The 19,360-nt window shown below is 38.4% G+C and overlaps 2 protein-coding genes and 1 long non-coding RNA gene across 3 annotated transcripts in view; 1 reads left to right on the forward strand and 2 right to left on the reverse strand.

The window, feature by feature from the left end:
* The window catches only part of ttc9b (tetratricopeptide repeat domain 9B), a 27,812-nt gene extending 16,096 nt beyond the window's left edge, over positions 1–11,716 (forward strand). The window contains exons 2-3 of the mRNA XM_065279172.2: positions 7,478–7,660; positions 8,748–11,716. Coding sequence (XP_065135244.1) covers positions 7,478–7,660; positions 8,748–8,842 — 278 coding nt within the window. The 3' untranslated portion in view covers positions 8,843–11,716. The remainder of the gene's footprint in view (positions 1–7,477; positions 7,661–8,747) is intronic.
* Positions 10,890–13,114, reverse strand: LOC135773459 (uncharacterized). Its single transcript, XR_010543530.2, has 2 exons — positions 12,828–13,114; positions 10,890–12,247 (listed from the first exon to the last, which is right to left on the reverse strand). It is a non-coding gene; the product is annotated as an uncharacterized lncRNA (long non-coding RNA).
* A 252-nt stretch (positions 13,115–13,366) lies between these two features.
* map3k10 (mitogen-activated protein kinase kinase kinase 10) overlaps positions 13,367–19,360 on the reverse strand; it is a 32,542-nt gene continuing 26,548 nt past the window's right edge. Inside the window, exons 7-11 of the mRNA XM_065279171.2 lie at positions 18,643–18,781; positions 17,092–17,201; positions 16,762–16,979; positions 15,880–16,414; positions 13,367–15,378 (exon numbers count right to left, since the gene is read on the reverse strand). Of these exons, the coding sequence (XP_065135243.2) occupies positions 14,969–15,378; positions 15,880–16,414; positions 16,762–16,979; positions 17,092–17,201; positions 18,643–18,781 (1,412 nt within the window). The 3' untranslated portion in view covers positions 13,367–14,968. The remainder of the gene's footprint in view (positions 15,379–15,879; positions 16,415–16,761; positions 16,980–17,091; positions 17,202–18,642; positions 18,782–19,360) is intronic.

Genomic DNA, 19,360 nt, shown 5'->3' on the forward strand with positions numbered 1-19,360 from the left:
TATTAACACAAGCTTTTTATTCTGCTATAATATTTAACACTATAAACAATATGTCATTTTATATACAAACTATAATTCTATCTTGACATGCACATGAGGTTCATTTTGGTCCCATTTGATTCCCTCTCTTGCGCACAGTTGCCGTCGTCGGTCTCACTCCTTCCTATTACGAGGTGTTACTGTAAAAAATGCGCTACACATGGCATTTAAAAAAACCGGATGGTTTATTTATAGTTCGAATATGGATATTTCACGTCATGTTCGAATGCATATTCGAATATCGAATAAAAAGTGACAGCCCTAATGGTGAGTGGGCCATTGCCTTAATAACACAGCAGTGAACCCAGTGTTCTGTGCATCGCCGTAGTTCACAATCACCTACTTTATCAATCAATGTCAGTTCAGTCTGTTTTTAACAGGATAGTTCACCCAAAAATGTAAATTCTGTCATCATTTACTCACCCTCATGTTGTTACAAACCTCTATACATTTCCTTTTTTTGTTCTGATAAACACAAAGGAAGATATTTTGAAAAATGTTTGTAACCAAACCGTTTGTGGACCCCCTTTAACTTCCATAGTATTAATTTTTCCTACTATGGAGGTGAATGGGGTCCATGAAGGGTTTGGTTACAAATATTTCTCAAAATATCTTCATTTGTGTTCATCAAAATGAAGAAATTTATGCGGGTTTGTAACAACATGAGAGTGAGTGAGTGAATGATGACAAAATTTTCATTTTTGGGTGATTTATCCCTTTAAAGGAACTGTAAGCAATTTCAGCCTTTTTACTTCCTTCTACATTTTTGTCAAGTTAAAAACAACAAGCCCTGTCTCCAGCTTTGTAGCCTAATTTATATGAATTTCTATTATGTGACATACGACCGCAACCCTAAACCCAACATCAGTGGTGCGAAAGCAGATCGTACTGAAATGTACAGATGAGATTGTATAAATTCATGTGAAGTAACAACATAGTAAAATATTTACAAATTGCTGTGAGATTGTGTTGGTATATACTGTATATATTACTAGAAATGGCAATAGACATATATCTGTATGAGGAGAATTAAAGCCAGAGTAAGTACCTTTCATCTTCCCTTCCAGCTGCTTTTGACTTCACATATCAGCATTAAAGGGATTATCGATGTATTACATGTTAACAGACTAACTGCTATCACAGAGACGCGTATGATATCTAAGGACACATTTCAGCTCACATATATTATGAATATAATAGAAGTGAAAGGAAGATGGATTTTAACGTGATAAGATGAATGAAGATGTGCGACAATGCTCCGTTGCCGAATTTGGAGAGGAAATGAGATTCATGCAATATGAATGGGTCATTTACTCCTAATCAGAAATAGCCAGCAAAAAGATGAGAAGCCGAGGATGGAGGAGGGGGAATGAGAAGAAATGGGTGGAAAGCTGACTGCTGAGACTTAACTTCATGATTTAAGGTGGTCTTAATTTTAGTGTCCTTCAAGCCACAGTGGGCTGACTGACAGGGCCATTATCAACAGGCTGCAGCGAAGGGGTGAGAAACCAGCACTTAGCAGTAACTAATGTATGAATTATACATGTAAGCTCAGGGTCCCTCGCACAACCTTAAATAAGACTGAAAACCAACTCAAGCGTGTCCACTGCTAAACTATTTCGAGACCCGACGTTGTTGCTTTTAAAGCAGTCTGACACTGTTTTCTCTTGTCGTTAATATTCTCCCTTGTTTGCTCTGGGTTGAGCGAATACCCTGTTAAAAACTGCATGAGGTTGGAAAGCTTATGTTATTGCGTTTTTAATATGATATTGGGTTAATAATTAATTAGCATGTGAAAAAACAAGCAAATAAATCCAGTAGTCTTAAATAATGATCATGTGTTTATCATTACTTATACCACTTTCAATGCTTTATTATGATGGTTGAGAAATGTACTAAGGGGTATGCATTATTTTTCGATATATGCACACCTGACCCATCAAATGTCTTAAAATAACCACCTGAGCAATGTCTGTGGTAACCGTGGTATCTAAAAGTGTGTCTAAAAGTGTTCATCAGAACAGATTATTGATGTGTAGATTATAGAGCGAATCGCATTGTGAGTTGGTTTTAAAGGTCACGTTCTTTCTGATCCCATTGTTTAAACCCTAGTTAGTGTGTAATGTTGCTATAATAGCATAAATAATACCTGTAAAATGATAAAGGTCAAAGTTCACTGCCAGGCGATATATTTTCTTTAACAGAATTCACCTTTCAAAGGCTACAGCGAACGGCCGGTTTGGACTACAGCCCTCTACTTCCTGCTTTAATGATGTCACTAGAACAGTTTTTTGACTAAACTCCACCCACAGGAATATGTCAGTCACCAGCTAAGCTAACGGCAAGCTAAGCTGCTGTCAAATCACAACACACTAAACAAACTACACAATCAGAACTCGATACATTTTTCTGAAGGAGAAACTTCATAGAACAAGGAAGACATCAGCCCGTTTTGAGGACAGTGAAAACAGCACTATACAAATTATAGTAAATTGTGTGAAAAATACAGCGTTTTTTTACACATGAAACATGAACATGTTATATTGCGCACTGTAAACACAATCAAAGCTTCAAAAACACAGAAAGAACGGGACCTTTAAGATGGATTAAGGATAAGGACCCCAGTGTGTCCAGAGTGATGGATCCCAACATCAACCATTAAGCTTGAGAGAACTAATTACCACAAACCAACCTTACTTTAAATCAGCTCCTCTCCCCTATCTGATACTGTCATGCATGTAGCTGTCAAAAGAAAAGTGCGCCAAGAGAGAAAGAGAGAATAAGGAGTGCTAAAGGAAGAAGGGGTGTGATCCAGTCCAGAAATGGATTTTCCGGTAGGAGGGCTTGAAATCGATTGCCCTCGCGATCTCACTCCTTTTGCTTTGCTGCACCTTTATGCTCTTCTCGCCCACTCTTCTCCTGCTTTACTTATCTCGCTTCAGTCATCGTTTGTCTCTTGCTGTTCTTAGAAAGAAATTCTGTGGCGATACCATGCAGTCATGGTATCTGATGGTGATACTGTGATGGTTTACCAAAATATATTTAATTTTTATATTTTTTTTCTCTAATGTATTAGAAGGGAATCCTAAACACTTGTTTATCACTCCCACCTACTCCACATCTCTCTCCCTACCACACACATACACTAAACAGGTGTCTCTGCACCTGTTCTGTTTTTAGGTAAACAGGTAACTCACCCCTCCCTTTCAAAGCACATAGAGAAGCTATGGTAGCCGCCACAGGACAAACATGTCATCGTCTAGGACAATTTAGTGACAAAACGCGCTCTGTAGAGCAGTTTATCCATTTAGGGCTACTGTAGAAACATGGCGGCGCAAATTGGCAACTTCCATGTAAGGGGACCCGCGATGTATGTAGAAAAAACGGCTCAGATTAATTAAAATAAAACAATACAGTTTATCATGTAAAGTCATAATCTATATTATATTGCATTTCTGTCAAGGAATCCTTCTAAAAGTTACACAATGCACCTTTAACTCTTTCACCACCAGCGTTTAAAAAAAAAGTTGCCAGCCAGCGTTTTTCATGATTTTCACAAAAGTTTAATGTCTTCCAGAAAATGTTCTTCTTCAAATATATAAACATACAATATACCAAATGAAAGAACAGACCAACCGTTTCATCCTACCTTCAGAAGTTCTTTTGTAATCAGCTTTTGAATATGGGTAGGTTTCTGCAAAAACACCACATTTTGAGCAAAAAGCAGAGATAATTCCATTTTTGTGACGGACTTTTCATAGAGTTCGCATTCAGAGCGATCTTTAAAACAGACACGGACATGCAGCCGCTTGCCATAGGGCAATACTTCCGGGTTTAAAAAGTTGCGGATAATAGCGGTATTGCGGAAAGACGGAAAATCTCGTCATTGGCGGGGAAGCGTTTTCTCTTGATTGACGAGATATCTCGTCAATGGCGAGGAAAGAGTTAATGATGCTTGAAGACCCACCATCTCTTTAATGATGCCAAATCCTATAGTTGTATGTTATGTGACTGATTGCAAAGTATATGCAAATTAGTCAGTTCTACACAATTAATTACCCATTTACGGACAAAAAAAATCCCAATTTTTTGCACAATATCCTATAAGAGCCACCAAATCATGAAGTGACACATCAATGTACAGCTGAGCAGATTTGTGGTGCTTTTAGCCTCATAGTGGGCGACAGTTTATCAAACCCTGACTGCTTCACTGATGCTGAATTATCTTAAGATAGTCTGTGTTACTCTTTGCACTGCTTAGATGACCAGCTCCAGCTTTCAGGCGCAGCTGTACTCTTTGCAGTTATGTTCTCATATAACTATGATGTAGTATAAAGTGCATCAGGTCCATTAATATGTGATGCCATCATTATTACACTGATAGAGCCACTCAACAGACGCTTAAGTGCAGTCCACAGTATCCACACTGCCACACCTTATCCATTTGAGTGATAAATTAGCCTGCACAGTTTTTGTGTGTGTGTTGTGGAAAGAAAGAAAGATCGGGATATCGAGAGTTAGGAGCCATTAGGCCATTATTGCCTGAAACTGAATACACAGAGAGCTTGCCAGGGTTGCAGTTGCCCAATGAGGATAGACAGGACACCCAATCTCCAAACCGTCTCAGTCGAGAAAACCGAGTTTTGGTGCCAACCTCGTGAGACCAAACTACCCAGCAAATATGATTATAAACAAGGGCCAAAGGTCACCGTTATTAGGGATGCTCCGATCGATTGGCGGCAGATCTCATGAACAGATCTTTCTATTTACTTTTGTCATCTAAGGGCTCCTGAATGCGGCTGCATTAAAGACCATTTTTACACAGTGCAAGCATTTTTATAACCCATTGCTCATATGTGACGTGCAGATTTGGATTTCTCTCTCTGCCTTTACATCTATTTTCTATGAGGACGCACTCCGGTCCTAACAGCGCAACGGGTTTCACATCCCCATCAAACAGCGTATAATACATATCTATCGCGAACAATTGCACCCCCATGCCAATAGTTTATTATTTGCATTTGTTTTAAAGTTTTGAAAGTTTAAACGTTGATTTCCCCCACAGCTGCTTTTGTCACGTACACCCTACGCACGAACAAACCATGAGATTAATTTAGCTTTAAAGTTACAAACCAAACATTGTGAAAAATATATTAAGCCACATACAGTACATACACAAGATTAGATTTCTCAGAGACAACAAGGGTAGGTAATGTGCTCCCAGCATGCTTTACAAAGGTTGTCTTCAATTCAGAAAGGATATAAATCAAAAACTACATCGTCCAACCTCAGGGAAAACTCTCTTTTTTACAGGGAAACTCAATCCAACATTACACAAAATATTGTTGTACTGCAATGTTTCTTTGAAATAGGAGCACAATTTTGTCACTCCTATTTCCTTGTGTCATGAAATTTCAGACAGTGTTAGAGCATTACCTAGAGAAAAGTAAGAACCAGAGATGGAGAAAAAAAAATTAAGAGGACCCAGAGGGTAAAACAAATGAAAAAGCCAGAATGAGTGGGAGAGCAGGTGAAGCCTTGACAAGCCGAACTCTATTCAGAATGAATTTTCAGCTAAACAAAGCTCTTCATTTGTCATGTAATCATAATTAATCTCATTGCCACTGTTGTCAGGTCTTTCAGTCTTTACAGCCTTCATTAAGTTGGGAATGTCATATTTTTCTCCACTTTTCCTCTAAACGTGAATGCGAAGCAATGGCTGTTTGAGCAGTAAGCAGATGTTACGTAAGGTTTATTTCTCTAAAGCAGCACACAGACGTTCTTAAAGGAAAACACCACCGTTTTTCAATATTTTACTATGTTCTTCCCTCAACTTCTTTTTTAAATTCCAAAAATCTGGGCGTGTTCTTTTAAGAGTATGGCTTCTAAATTCATAAAATCATCATGTTTCTCCAGCAAAGTAGTTATGATGGAAGCTTTTGTTTTCGGATGAAATATTGTAAATTGAAATAGTTTATCTCATCTATTAATAGCTTGAATGACATTTTCCCTTATGCTCTATCACCTTACTACCTGCTGTTATTCCTGAGAGATGCTGGCAGCTGAATGTTGGTTATGGACTGTAAGAGGAAATGACAGCTGTGGTCAGCAGTCTTTCAGCTGTACAGACAGACTTTAACCTTGGCAGAGGTCAGACCTCTTCTAGAAAGCCAGGTTGATGCTGTAAACTCTGAGACCACAAGAAAAACTGCTTATTTTACTTTGTTTTGTAACTTAAGAACAATGCATTCTTTACAAATAATGAGCATGACAATTTTGTAATGTACCTAATATTTATAATGTACACAGAACTTCTTAGTAGCCTATTTGTTTAAGTAGCCACTATTGCTTTAATAATAGTATGCACTCTATCTGGCATGAGCTCTGTACATTTTCCAAAATCGATCCCTGTTATTCCAGCATGTAAAACATATTTTGTGTTTTAACCCAAGCCAGAAAATCTAACCTTCTGAGTCAACACAGTCACAAATTTGCATGACCTATAGTCTAGAAATCATCTTCATTCTGTAAATCATAACTGATCATTGTTTATTCCCAGGTTTCACTTTAACCAAAATCCCATTTTACGTTCTAAATTGAATTGCAGTAGAAGTCGTAAATCCCTGAACATACCACACACATCACACACACCACAACCAAGGGGCTCAAACTGAAGTATAAAATTGAGTTTTCCAGCCCCTGCCATCAGCATCCAGCCATGTCATCTGATGTTGGAATAAATAACCCTGATTGGACGAGGGCTTGACAACACACACCAGCAGCCTAGCAGGCACAGCAGTAATTCATTTGGCGTGCAGATGTTCTTTCAAGGCCAATGCATCTAATTAGCTGCTGCTTTATAAAGCCAAGGTCCTTCAATGTTTAACTACTTCAATAATATATTGGCAGTCAGAGTCGAAAATTTGCATGCAATTTATTATCAGATATTTAAACAGGTATTTATTTCATCTAACCGTAAATTTGATAGATAGATAGATTTTTTTATTGTAACTAGATAGAGCAAACCTATTTTCTGATGCATCGAGCACCAAGCCGTGGCTTTAAATTATGTGTCTATTTTTTTCTTTCCACTGGCAGATTAGTTCATCTGTGTCATTGAGCCTGCAGTGGCTAAAAGATGCAATTAGACCTTCACTTTGTGCTAATGTGGTTATCTGCAGCCTGACCAAGCCCAGTAGCAATAAAACTCGCTGCTCTCAGAGCTTTAATACAACTGATGACTATGAGAAAACACACTGTCCCATCTTCAGCTTAAATCTCTCGGCCAAGGGTTTTGTAGAGCGTGTTTTTGCACTAAATGTCCTGGCTTGTTTTATTCCCCTCTAGCTCTTTTTTGATGTATTCATTATACCTGATTTATAGTTTTGTCCTGTCCTTTTTATCGTACTAATTCCCATTTCTCTCTCACTCCTTATAGCATGCTTGCTGCAGTCGGAACTGGTGAATTATGAGCGAGTTAAGGAATACTGTTTGAAGGTACTGGGACACCAGCAGGATCATTTTAAGGCCATGTACCGTGCTGGGATTGCCTTCTACCACTTGGGAGATTACGAGTGTGCCCTGCGTTACCTACGCGACGCTAAGTGCCGTGAACCCACAGGTGGGTTTTGAATGTTTTTATATAATATACACAATATACACTCACCCAAAGGATTATTAGGAACATCTGTTCATTTCTAATCGAATCAACCAATCACATGGCAGTTGCTTCAGTGCATTTAGGGGTGTGGTCCTGGTCAAGACAATCTCTTGAACTCCAAACTGAATGTCAGAATGGGAAAGAAAGGTGATTTAAGCAATTTTGAGCGTGGCATGGTTGTTGGTGCCAGACGGGCCAGTCTGTGTATTTCACAATCTGCTCAGTTACTGGGATTTTCGCAAACAACCATTTCTAGGGTTTACAAAGAATGGTGTGAACAGGGAAAAACATCCAGAATGCAACGGTCCTGTGGGCAAAAATGCCTTGTTGATGCTAGAGGTCAGAGGAGAATGGGCTGATTCAAGCTGATAGAAGAGCAACTTTGACTAAATAACCACTTGTTACAACCAGGTATGCAGAAAAGCATTTGTGAAGCTGATAGAAGAGCAACTTTGACTGAAATAACCACTGAAATAGACGCACAACCTTGAGGTGGATGGGCTACAACAGCAGAAGACCCCACCGGGTACCACTCATTTCCACTACAAATAGGAAAAAGAGGCTTCACCAAAATTGGAGAGTTAAAGACTGCCTGGTCTGATGAGTCTTGATTTCTGTCAAGACATTCAGATGGTAGAGTCAGAATTTGGAGAACATGGATCCATCATGCCTTGTTACCACTGTGGTGGAACGGGAGCTTTGTGCCCTGGATGTGCATCCCACAAATCTCCATCAACTGCAAGATGCTATCCTATCAATATGGGCCAACATTTCTTAAGAATGCTTTCAGCACCTTGTTGAATCAATGCCACATAATTAAGGCAGTTCTGAAGGTGAAAGGTCAAACACATTATTAGTATGGTGTTCCTAATAATCCTTTATGTGAGTGTATATACACACAATGGTGATGTGTTTGACCTCTTTTTTTATATTTTAGATTATTATATGAATAGTTATGGTCTGACTGACATGATTTTCTAAAGCAAAGATTTTAAAAATTATTTAGTCCCTTACTTTTCTTATTTTGCTTCATCTTCTCTCCTTCCAGACACAAACGTACTGCGATACATCCAACTGACAGAGATGAAGATGAGTAAGACCGGTCAGCAGGTGCGTGAGAGCGGGAAAGAGTCGCTGGGTTAACTCCGACCGCACCCCACACCGCCCACATATGCCACGCCCAAACCCTGATAGAAAAGCTCTTTTTCTGAGTCTCTCCCCTTTTCCCAAAATGCCCATCATTCTTTGGACTACCAGGATATACGTGTACTGTGTCCCCTCTGAAAGAAGACTTGAAACGGGCACAGCTACAGCACAGAACCCCATAACTGTCTTTTCTCGCTTTGAGGTATCTCTGTCCCTTTAAATCCGACTTCCCCGGTGCTTTTAATTTCCCAGGTATCATGAATCTGACTGACGAACAATTATGAAAAAAGATAGAAATGCTGTATAATAATTAAACAAACAATGGGGGCCTGACATAACCATTTAAAATTACATTATCATGTAAGGATATCAAATAATGTGCATAATGTATTTTATAGAATGCAAAATGGGTAATGCGGGAAGGTTAAACTGTGGATGAGGTACTGTGTTTCTTATAGGTAGAAAAAGCACATTTATCAAAGCCACATTGCAAGTGCAGATGTTAAAGGTCAATGAATAGGCTAGTGACTATTAAACTCACTTTGATCCATTAAGAGACACTTCTCTCTGCTCAGTAAAGAAGAGATGGAGGGAGGTCAACGTTTCAGATCTCAATTCATATCCGCCTACAATGCCTGTTATTTTCTGCTTCCTTCTTTTTCTCGTTCTTGCATTTGGGCATATCTCAATCAATTTTGAACTGTTTCAATTTAAGGGCTAATTCAAGTGTTTGTAATTTGTCCTTTAATATTTTGTTTCCTTTTCGGTTTGCTATTTGTTGAATGGTACTATAGTGGTTTACGCGAGTTGTCATCGTTCCCATTTTCAAAGGAACAAAATCCTCTGTACTAGTGTTAGCGAGTGTTTTGTGAAATATGTTGTCCATTTTTCTTGACATATGTTGTAAAGTTGAACCGTCTCATAGCCCCTCCCCCCAAGAAATGCGAGCACCTGATGATGTCACAATCTAAATATTAATAACTAATATATCTAACTAATGGAGCCATATTTGCTATGTGTTTTTATAAGGTCGACATTATCTAAAGCACTTGGCAGAGATCTGATATACTTAAATAAGAATTTACATATTTATCCACCCCAAATCATCAGTGTTACAAATAGCAGTACATAAAGGACAAAAAAAATGCTTAAACAGGGAGAAATGTAGTAAGGATAACCATTAGTGTTTTTTGGAAAGCATTAGTGTTTGTCCTTCTCCTAGCACTATACTTTAAAGTCTATTCTTAGCTTTGTGATGAATAAAACTCACTGATGATGTTTGGTTCATCGAAGAAGCATCTCCGGTGGATTCATTACAGTGTGCAGATGCCTTTGACACCACATATTATTCTGAGTCTAGTTTAGATGAATCTTTGAAGAGATGGGGACAGGCAGATGAAATTATCCATCTGACCTAATATAAAACAGATTTAATCGTGTCAGTGGACCTCTGGGGATGTTGTGCCATGGATTCAGATGGGAAGACACAGAATTCAGAGCTGAAACGCAACAGCATGCCATACAAAGCAATGGACGTTCCTGTAAGGAATGTGGTGATAAAATTGGTGTCTTTAAGGACCACTCAGTAATTTCATATATTCTTTTTTGTTATTTTTTATTAAAATAAAGAGTACATCAGTCGTGTGAATTTGCATTAGCCGCTACATTCGTAGAGGGTTCCATTTGTCATTTTAGGTCTCAGAATGGTACATGACCAGCAGCAAATACAAAAGCTATACAAACAGAATAGAAAACAAATATTATATGCACAAGTAATCAGCTAACTTCATGCATCTGTTCCTATAGGTGGCATGAAAAAGTCCAAGTACGCTGGGAAAATCATACTGAATGCACCTTTAACAGCAACTATTGATAATGTAGTTAAGTACAGATTGACGTAAGAAAGCATGTTTTCTCTTTCTGTGCCATTCTGACATGTTCTTCCACTTCAGCTCTGTCTCTTGTCTCTTCGGTTTCATGTGCATTTCTCTCTCTTTGCTATGTTCTTTTAATTTCTGTAAATTTCGTCCTTACCGGAGCAATGCTGATGTCCTGTATGGAATCTCTGTCATCATCTTTCAGCTGTGCTCCATATGTCCCCATGTGCTGGATCTCTTTCTGCACTGATGCAGAAACATCAAATCAGACTGTTGTCAACAGACAACAACAAAAGCACAAACTGGTTCATGGACAAGCAAATAAACTTAACTGTACTTTCCTTTTCTTGGATGTCACTTGAGGTATGTGTTTGTTGAATGTCAAAGTAGACTTGTGCAGACATTAAAATGGTTGTCGAGAGCTTTACTTTTATTAAAATGTTTTTATGGATATGTCAGAGAGCAAACTGAGAAGGATAAATAAAAGAGATTTATGGAAAATATATAAAAGTTGTGAGGGGCAGCTTTGTAACTGTGTATATGTTCAGTTTTTTTCTTGTATCTTGGCTTATCTGTGATGTCTTAGCTTTGTTTTTTGTCTGGTTGCCAAACCAAGGATTCAGGGTATGCCCTTTGACCCCCGTAGTAAAAGGTCATCTAGGATGGTTGAAACAATGACAATAGGAATTCCCTGAAGAGGAGGAAGGGGTGAGGGCATTCTAGTGACCTGAAAGAAAATCCACTGGTTTCTTTTTCTTGACTGTTCTGGAGAGAGAGAGAGAGAAAAAGAAAGAGAGAGACTTGGGCCCTATGGCTGTTCTGGTTACAGTAATGTTAATGCATTAATGCAATCATTTATTGCCTCCTTGGGAAGTTCTTACTTCCACCAGACTTCAGGAGATCTGTAGACTGGTTACATTTACCTGCAAGTCCAGGAATGCACTATTGATTGGTATTTGAAGTATACAAATAAAAGTTAAAAGAGGAACTGTAAGAGTACTTTTGCCTGTGTTTTAATGCAAAATCTAATCAATGCAATAATCAATTTTCAAAGAAATTGAAATAAAATGATGGGGAAAAAGATAAAATCTAATTTACATAAGACATCACTGACACAATAATTTAACATCATGAATGCAATTTTAAAAAAATATTAATCAATAGTTGGCTCAACTATAAACATTTTGTTAATTTAACCCAACGTATCATCATCAATGTCCTGACTCCTGATTGATCAGTTTTGGTGTATTTTGTATTCCACCTCAGAAATAACATGAACATGAAGTGTAGATATGTAGATGGATGTGTCATGATTTACTAAAGACATCAATACATATGTAAGTTTTACACATGCAATTGTTTTGACACGGTCCTTCAGTGCTGTCATGTCCACCATCTTCCCAATATTTTCCTTGTAGTTGCTTTTAATAGCATTGCCATGGAAGTGAAGTGTGGTTGCTAGGTAACTGGCTGGCGTCTTGAAGCTTATTGTGGCTGTTGCTTCCACAGACGAGCACAGGATCGACTGAAAGAAATGCTGTAAGTTAATGGATAGAGAAGAGGAGCAGGGACCCCAGAACATGTATTAAATTAGGAATGGATTACTTACTGTGTTATGGTTACATTACCAAGATATTAAAATTGTCCTTTTTTAGTATATACAATCACATTTAAATTTTACTGAATAGATTTTAAACTAAGAACTGCTCTTCATTTTAATCAAGTTTTTATTTTAATTATTAGCCTGTTAATGTATTTTTGTTACATTAATAATATAAAAAACCCCTCCCCCAAACAAAATTCAAACACTATTTGGAGCACCCCCGGTTATACCACCACGGATCCCCAAGGCGCCCCGCACCCCCTGTTGAAGACTCATTTGTGTACAGTATGTGTGTTAACTTGTGCATGTTGTAATCAGTTAGTCGACTGCTGTAGATTACGTCCATGGTCTGCTGTTTAAAAAGTACAGCCGGCCAAAACGTTTTTTAATGAATTAATGTCATTAATTATCATATAGGAAATGAATTGTCGTATTTTGAGGTGTACACTTGTTTTCTCACATTCACAACGTTTTTCGTGTTTGCATTGTTTTCTTGCCATACCTCTGTGTTCCCCAGCTGGGAAAGGATTACCTCAGTGTGGTATCTTCTTCCCATTGTCCTCTGAGAACATTCGCTGAGGAAGTAAACACAGACGTGAGCGAGCGTTTGTGTGCGCGCACGGGCTCCGCTTGTCCAAAGTTATTTTATATTCTCTAAATAATTGACCAAGATTGCCTTATTAACAAATTCCTAAGTTCTTTGATAATAAATGACTCATATGCATTAAATTAAATAGTAGGTGTTTTGTGTGCATAAATAAACATAGGCCACGCCCCTAAATAAATCGCTCTAGGAATCCATTGCGTCAAATGGCAGCGCGTGACTTGGTCGACATCTAGTGGCTGTTATTAAAATGTACAAGGTTTATTAAGTTTTTATTTCTTATTTATATTAGCTCATTTTTTATATTGTTTAATAAATAAACAAACAAATTAATTAATTAATTAATAAACCACGTTTTCTTTTTTTTAGTGTAGCAAACAAAGTAAGTAAGGAAACTTCAGTATTAATATAAACACATCACTCCTTCAATTGTAACAATTATTTTAATAAATACTCTTAGTGTTCCTCACACAGGAAATAAGGGGTGGGTTTGTTGAACCCCTGCACAGAGAATTACCCTATACAAATGATAACATGTAAGAACACAAAAACATGTGCACACAGCCGCACACACACACACACACAGTCATACTCAATTTTGGACAGTCAAAAAAATACTGTCTACCAGGTTTAACGGTTCAGCACAAATAATTTGAAAACCCTCCAGTGTTTTCCCAGGACAGTTCAGTCCACCAGCAGAAGATCCTGAATGTCATGCACAAAAGTTACATCATTTATGATGTCATTACATCTCTTCATGTGCCATGGCATGACAGTGTCCTCCAAAATTCTCTCTGAAGTGACTCATGATTAAATCCTTTGTATTTTCCTTCCTTTTCAAAGGAATTGTTGAATAGGTTGAGGATCCATGGGTCCATTTAAAAAGGTGAGAATGTGTATGTATGGCTGTTTGGTACACGGCCATACAAAACAGGTAGTACACGTTTACTCTTTATTGCAAATTGTTGATTAGAAGAGAGGTTTTTAAGATGTGACGATGGGAGGTGAGGAAAATGCTTCAGTGTTTGCTCATCCAGTTGTCAGTCAGATTAACATGCACTCAAACACATCCAAACGGACACTGACAAACGCACAATTAATACCCTTACAAACAGAGAAAAAGCCTCTGCTTTGAGCACAGCCAATCAGATTTAAAGAAATAGTTCACCTTTATTTACTCACCCTTAAGTCATGTACTGGTTATTTTTCAATACAATTACAATGAGGTTTTCGAACCTTTAAAATGACATAAAAGCACCAAAAAAACTTTGACATTTCCAATGACACGAGAATGAGTAAATCAAGACTGAACTTTCATTTTAATCCCTTTAATTTAACATTTGGACTGCTCTCACATTCTGATTAGGTCTTGCAGAGAGTCCATGAGATGGTTTATTCCCGAAAAGAAAAAAAATATATAAAAATCTTATAGTACACCTATTTCTGTAAAGTGTCAATATATTACAATGAATCCAATTTGCAGAGAGAATCCTATGCCATTGCAAATAACTGCATACACAATTCTCCTGATACACATAAAGAAAGCATTAACTTTACAACGAACACACTGGAGGGAGGGAATGATGCAGAAAAAGTTGTCTCCACAGAGATTATAATAAGGAGCAGACAACAGAGACGGCCCTGTGTTAACAGAGATATGAACAAACAAGGAAGGTCACAGACCTACAAAGATACATGGGTGTATTTTGACTGCCCTCTGCTGCTCCATGGCTAATAAAACTCCTCACTGAAGCACATCACCCACCATAGGCTGGCACTTAACCAACCAAACTGTGTCGTTGTGAAGCCCCATTAAGCTTGGAGACAATGGGTCATAGCAGACAGGCCGAGATAAACAAATCAAGGACATTTATCTCTTAACTGCATCTCAACCTTTCCAGAAAAAGTCTGTCTAGCCGCTGGAAAAGGGCAGATTTTTTATTAGAGCTGCCTGCCACAATACATGGGGTGTTAACTGATTTTTAAGACCACCACAATGTGTTGTTTAAATAAGTCTAGACTGTGGGGTCTCAATCTTTCTATGAGAAATCTCGACCGCACAGAGTAGTCTGTGCGTGTTGTCCACACAGGGGAAGCGTGCTGTCCTGGGACTGGCCTTCCATGTCCATGTCGAGTAGGCTTTGATGGGCAACGCCGACCCCAGCGCTCACCCCACTGTCACCCGAGCCCAGCGGACTATCACAGCTGCTACCTGGAGATGAACTGAGGGTCCGTGACAGAGACGACAGCTTCCAGGGGTCAGGACGTGCCCGAGCGGGGGTCGGTCGGGGTCGTGGGGCGAACTCAAGGGTTTTGGGTCGCTCAAGTGTACCTGTGTGGCATTCCGGATCTGGGACGGGAAGTGGAGGAGGGGGTTTACGGCGATGGGCAGGGGGATGGACAATAGACGGGTCAGGTAGGCGCGGAATGTCAAGAGTTTCACGAGAACCTGGGAGAACACAAACAAATTTTTGTAAAAAAAAAAATTCTCTATAAAAATGAGTTCATTTTTTGCAAAATATACTATTTAAAGCTGCTTTATGTCGTTTTCATTGGTATTAAATAAACAAATATCAGTTACTGAGTCAAGTAAATAAACAATCAGTCTTTAAACATTTACAACGGTAAGCTTATAAATAATAATAATTAATAAGTTGAGCTGTCAGGTCGGATTTCATGGGAAATGTCAGTTGTTTTTCAATACACGTTAATATAAAGTTCATAATATAAATGTAATGTAAATATAAAGTTAAACGTAAAGTTCATAAAATTATATTTTTCAAATATAGATGCGATAAAGTTATGGATTGCAGCTTTCATTCGTTTTTGGGTTGACATGAGACCTAGACATTCTTATAAGATTCACCCATATGCATTTAAAATGTGTCTTCAATCAGGTACAATGTTTGAAATGTTTATTATACAAAAATACATTTGATTGTGTGCTTGCCTGTGTATGGTGTGATAGTAGGAGCTTGTGTAGGAGGAATGGGCATGCTTCCATCAGAGGGGGTACGGCGATGCCCCACAACCGTCTGTGCTCGCGGACGGATGGCACCATCAGAAGGTGTGCGTCGGTGCCCGCGGTTCAATGCCATTGTTGCAGAGACGTGGGTGGGTGTGAGAGACTGATTAGGCTCTCGTTTGAAGCTCTCCGCCTTAAGGTCCAGCAGAGGGTTTGACGACGGAGCAGGAGAGACCACCGGGTGGGCGCTGCTGGGGGTCGGAGCGAAGTCATCAGGGTCAGAGGGCAGCAGGGACTTGGTCGAGTTACAGTCAGAGAGGGAGGACAGAGAGAGCAGCGTCACGGAAGGAGACGGGTCCAAGGTGGGCAGGGTGGAGTCATGATGGCGGTTTTGAGAGAGGGAGAGCGACAGAGTGCGGCTGGGTGGAGAAGTGCTGCGTCTGAATCGGCCCGTGCGCTGAAACAGGCCATCCTTCTTCTTCTTCTGCTCTTCTCGCAGCTCCTGCTCATCCTGATTCATCTGCAGGGAAACAGGAATGATGGACACAGAACATGTGAAAAATTATTTAATTATTGACTATTAAGTACTAATCAATATTTACCAAACCAGTCTTGTTTATGATGCTTTGTTAATTACAAATGGACTGGGCATCAATAAAACATCTATAGTCAAAAAAATCAATTCTCCAATTTATCCCCATTCCTCTTTGTCTTCAACTCTAGCTCTACCATTTGTTATGTTAACCATTAGAACCATTATACACAAAGCAACTTACAGTTCATAACAAGACATACATTTGATCAGAAAGCTTCCTTGGGGATCGAACCCATGACTACAAAACCACTTTATTCTCTCGTGTTGTGTACCTGTTGTCGTCCCAGCTGAAAGATGTTGGAACCAATGCCTACGGCAGCCAAAATGGAGGCACATCCCAGTAACAGCAGGTCACTCTTTTTTCTTTGGCTGCACCGTCGAAGTGAATCTTGTGAGCCTTTTCCTGGTCCCACCTCCTCCATGGCTCCATTACTGCTTAGTTCAGGGGCCAGTCGGGCTGGGGATGTGTCTTCAAACTCACTGTGCTCCTCTACATAGAAGGACGATAGAGAAATTACACTAAATATCGACATATAAGTTGAAAAAATGTGTTTGTCATGCTGACAGTGGTTATCAAGTTCCTTGTGTCCAGGCAGACTCACCCATTTCATTTAAGCTTGAGAATCCAGCTGTCATGGGAGCATGTTTTGGGGACTTCCCTAAATTTGGAGCACTGGAGGACCACACCTTTCCCTCTCCAAGAGATTTCAACCTGCAACAGAATGAGCAAAAAAAGGCAATTTAAAGTATAGCTTTGACCATAAAAATCAATGCTGAATTGAGAAGAATCTTTTTATTTGTATTACCCAAGTAACTGTAAAAGATCATGATCATCTGAGTAAAAGAATAACAGTCACTATAATGTAAGACTAACTGTAAAAACATATGAATTCACATCCCACCGTACTAATCAAAAATAAAAATAATATTAAACATATTAACATAGAAATTCCCACATTGACATATTATCAGTACCTGTTCAGCATTTACAAGCTTTTCAAATTTGAACTTCACTTCAAATCAAATTTCTAAAGCATGTTTCACAGTTTTGCATTGTTGCAAAGCAGCCTTGCAGTAAATACATATTAGTACAAGCTACATAGACATATTAAAAATAAGCTTATGAAATATATTGAATTATGGTATTACATTAGCAATACCAACTGCAAAATCAATAGTCTGCAGGTTTGCAGTTGGATCGTTTTTAGTTTTTAATCTCCCTGTAGTCAATCATTTTATCCGTTAAAAGTAAACTCATCTTTGAGCATCATAATAGCATATGTAAAAGTTTTTCCTATGACAGTAATTTCTACATGCTTTAAAACTTTTAAAAATGTAATTTCCTCATTAAGTATACGCGGATATAAGAATATGCTAATTAGTATTAATAAATTAATAAATTAGCTAATTATGCCTCTACTCAAATCGCACAGCTCGGACCAAAGGTAATACGTAACACGTAAATAGATGATATTTTTGGTAGTTTCGGACCTCAGAAACATAACTGCCAAGTCCAGTTTCACATAAATAAACTGCGTTTTCAGCACTAATTGGTTTTAGTGCTGATGTTGACAGGTTAGAGCAGAGGTCTCCAACCGTTTTGTGTGCAAGGGCTACCACAATTTATAAAACATCTGGAGGGCTACTTTTTTAAAATAGTCTACTCAAAATGTTTTTGTTTTTATTGTTGATTTTATTTTACTTCTTGATATGTTGTATCATTGTTTAAAATGCTAACATACATAAAAGCTAATATAAAAATACGTAATGTTGCAGACTTTTTTCGGGAAACCTGGTGCCTGTGAGCACCATGTTGGCGACCACTGGGTTAGACTATCACACACTGCACGTGAGTTCACCATGTTCAACTTCAAATGTGATGATGTAATTGATAACATGTGTGTGACGTAGCAAACCAGGGTGATTTCAAACCAGGGGAATGAGTTGTCTTTGGAAAACTCAAATATTATGGATAAAATACTCAGCAGTGGTGTTGAATGATGAATTTGCACATGGTTTGTCTTAAAGCATATTAAAAGCACCACTTGATTTTCACCACAGTGGAATTTAAAAAAATAAATAAGTAATACATTGTAAATTGAGTTTAGGAAAAATGAATAATCTATATTATGACTCGTTAAACTATGGTTTACCTGTCTTCTCCTCCCAATCTCTCTTTTTGATGGGTGGAGCTGGGTCCCCATGTTCGGCCCTTCTTCTTGGTTCCTGCCAGGTCTTCCTTCTTACGGCCTGTTGCATGGCCCACTGTCTTCCTCCCATCACTGGGTGTCACTAAATCACACATGATGTCATTGATGACAGAAATATTTCAGAAAAAAATCCTTTTGGACATTTTAGCATACTTCATCAAGCTACGTAACCCTGCAATATACAGTACTGTGCAAATGTCAAAAGGCTAGCACCACCAGCTTTGTTGTTTTAGCAAAGTTTTAATATTTATTTTTCACTCTTTTAAGATACAAACAGAAAAAACAGGAAATATGTACACAAAATTAAAAACAAAACAATTTTCAGAACTTAATGTCTTCTTCAGGCATCAGTCAGTATTTAGTGTGACCTCTCTTGGCACAAAACACATTTTGAGCTTTTATGAGGAGACTGAAGTCCTTAAGTCATATTATTAGAATTAGAAATAAGGATTTAATTTTATTTAGGTTTAAGAGATCCTGCAGCTGCCTGCTATTGCAGTGGAAGTGGAGTTCAACCTAAATACTTGACACTTCAGCTTATACTTTTAAACTGTTTTAATACTACACACACATTTCCTGTATTTTCTGGTTGTATTCTAATAAAGAGAAATAATTATATATGATCACTATACAATTGCAAAAACAACAAATCTAATGGTGG

Source organism: Paramisgurnus dabryanus, chromosome 9, assembly GCF_030506205.2.
Source record: "Paramisgurnus dabryanus chromosome 9, PD_genome_1.1, whole genome shotgun sequence".
Taxonomy (NCBI): Eukaryota; Metazoa; Chordata; class Actinopteri; order Cypriniformes; family Cobitidae; genus Paramisgurnus; species Paramisgurnus dabryanus.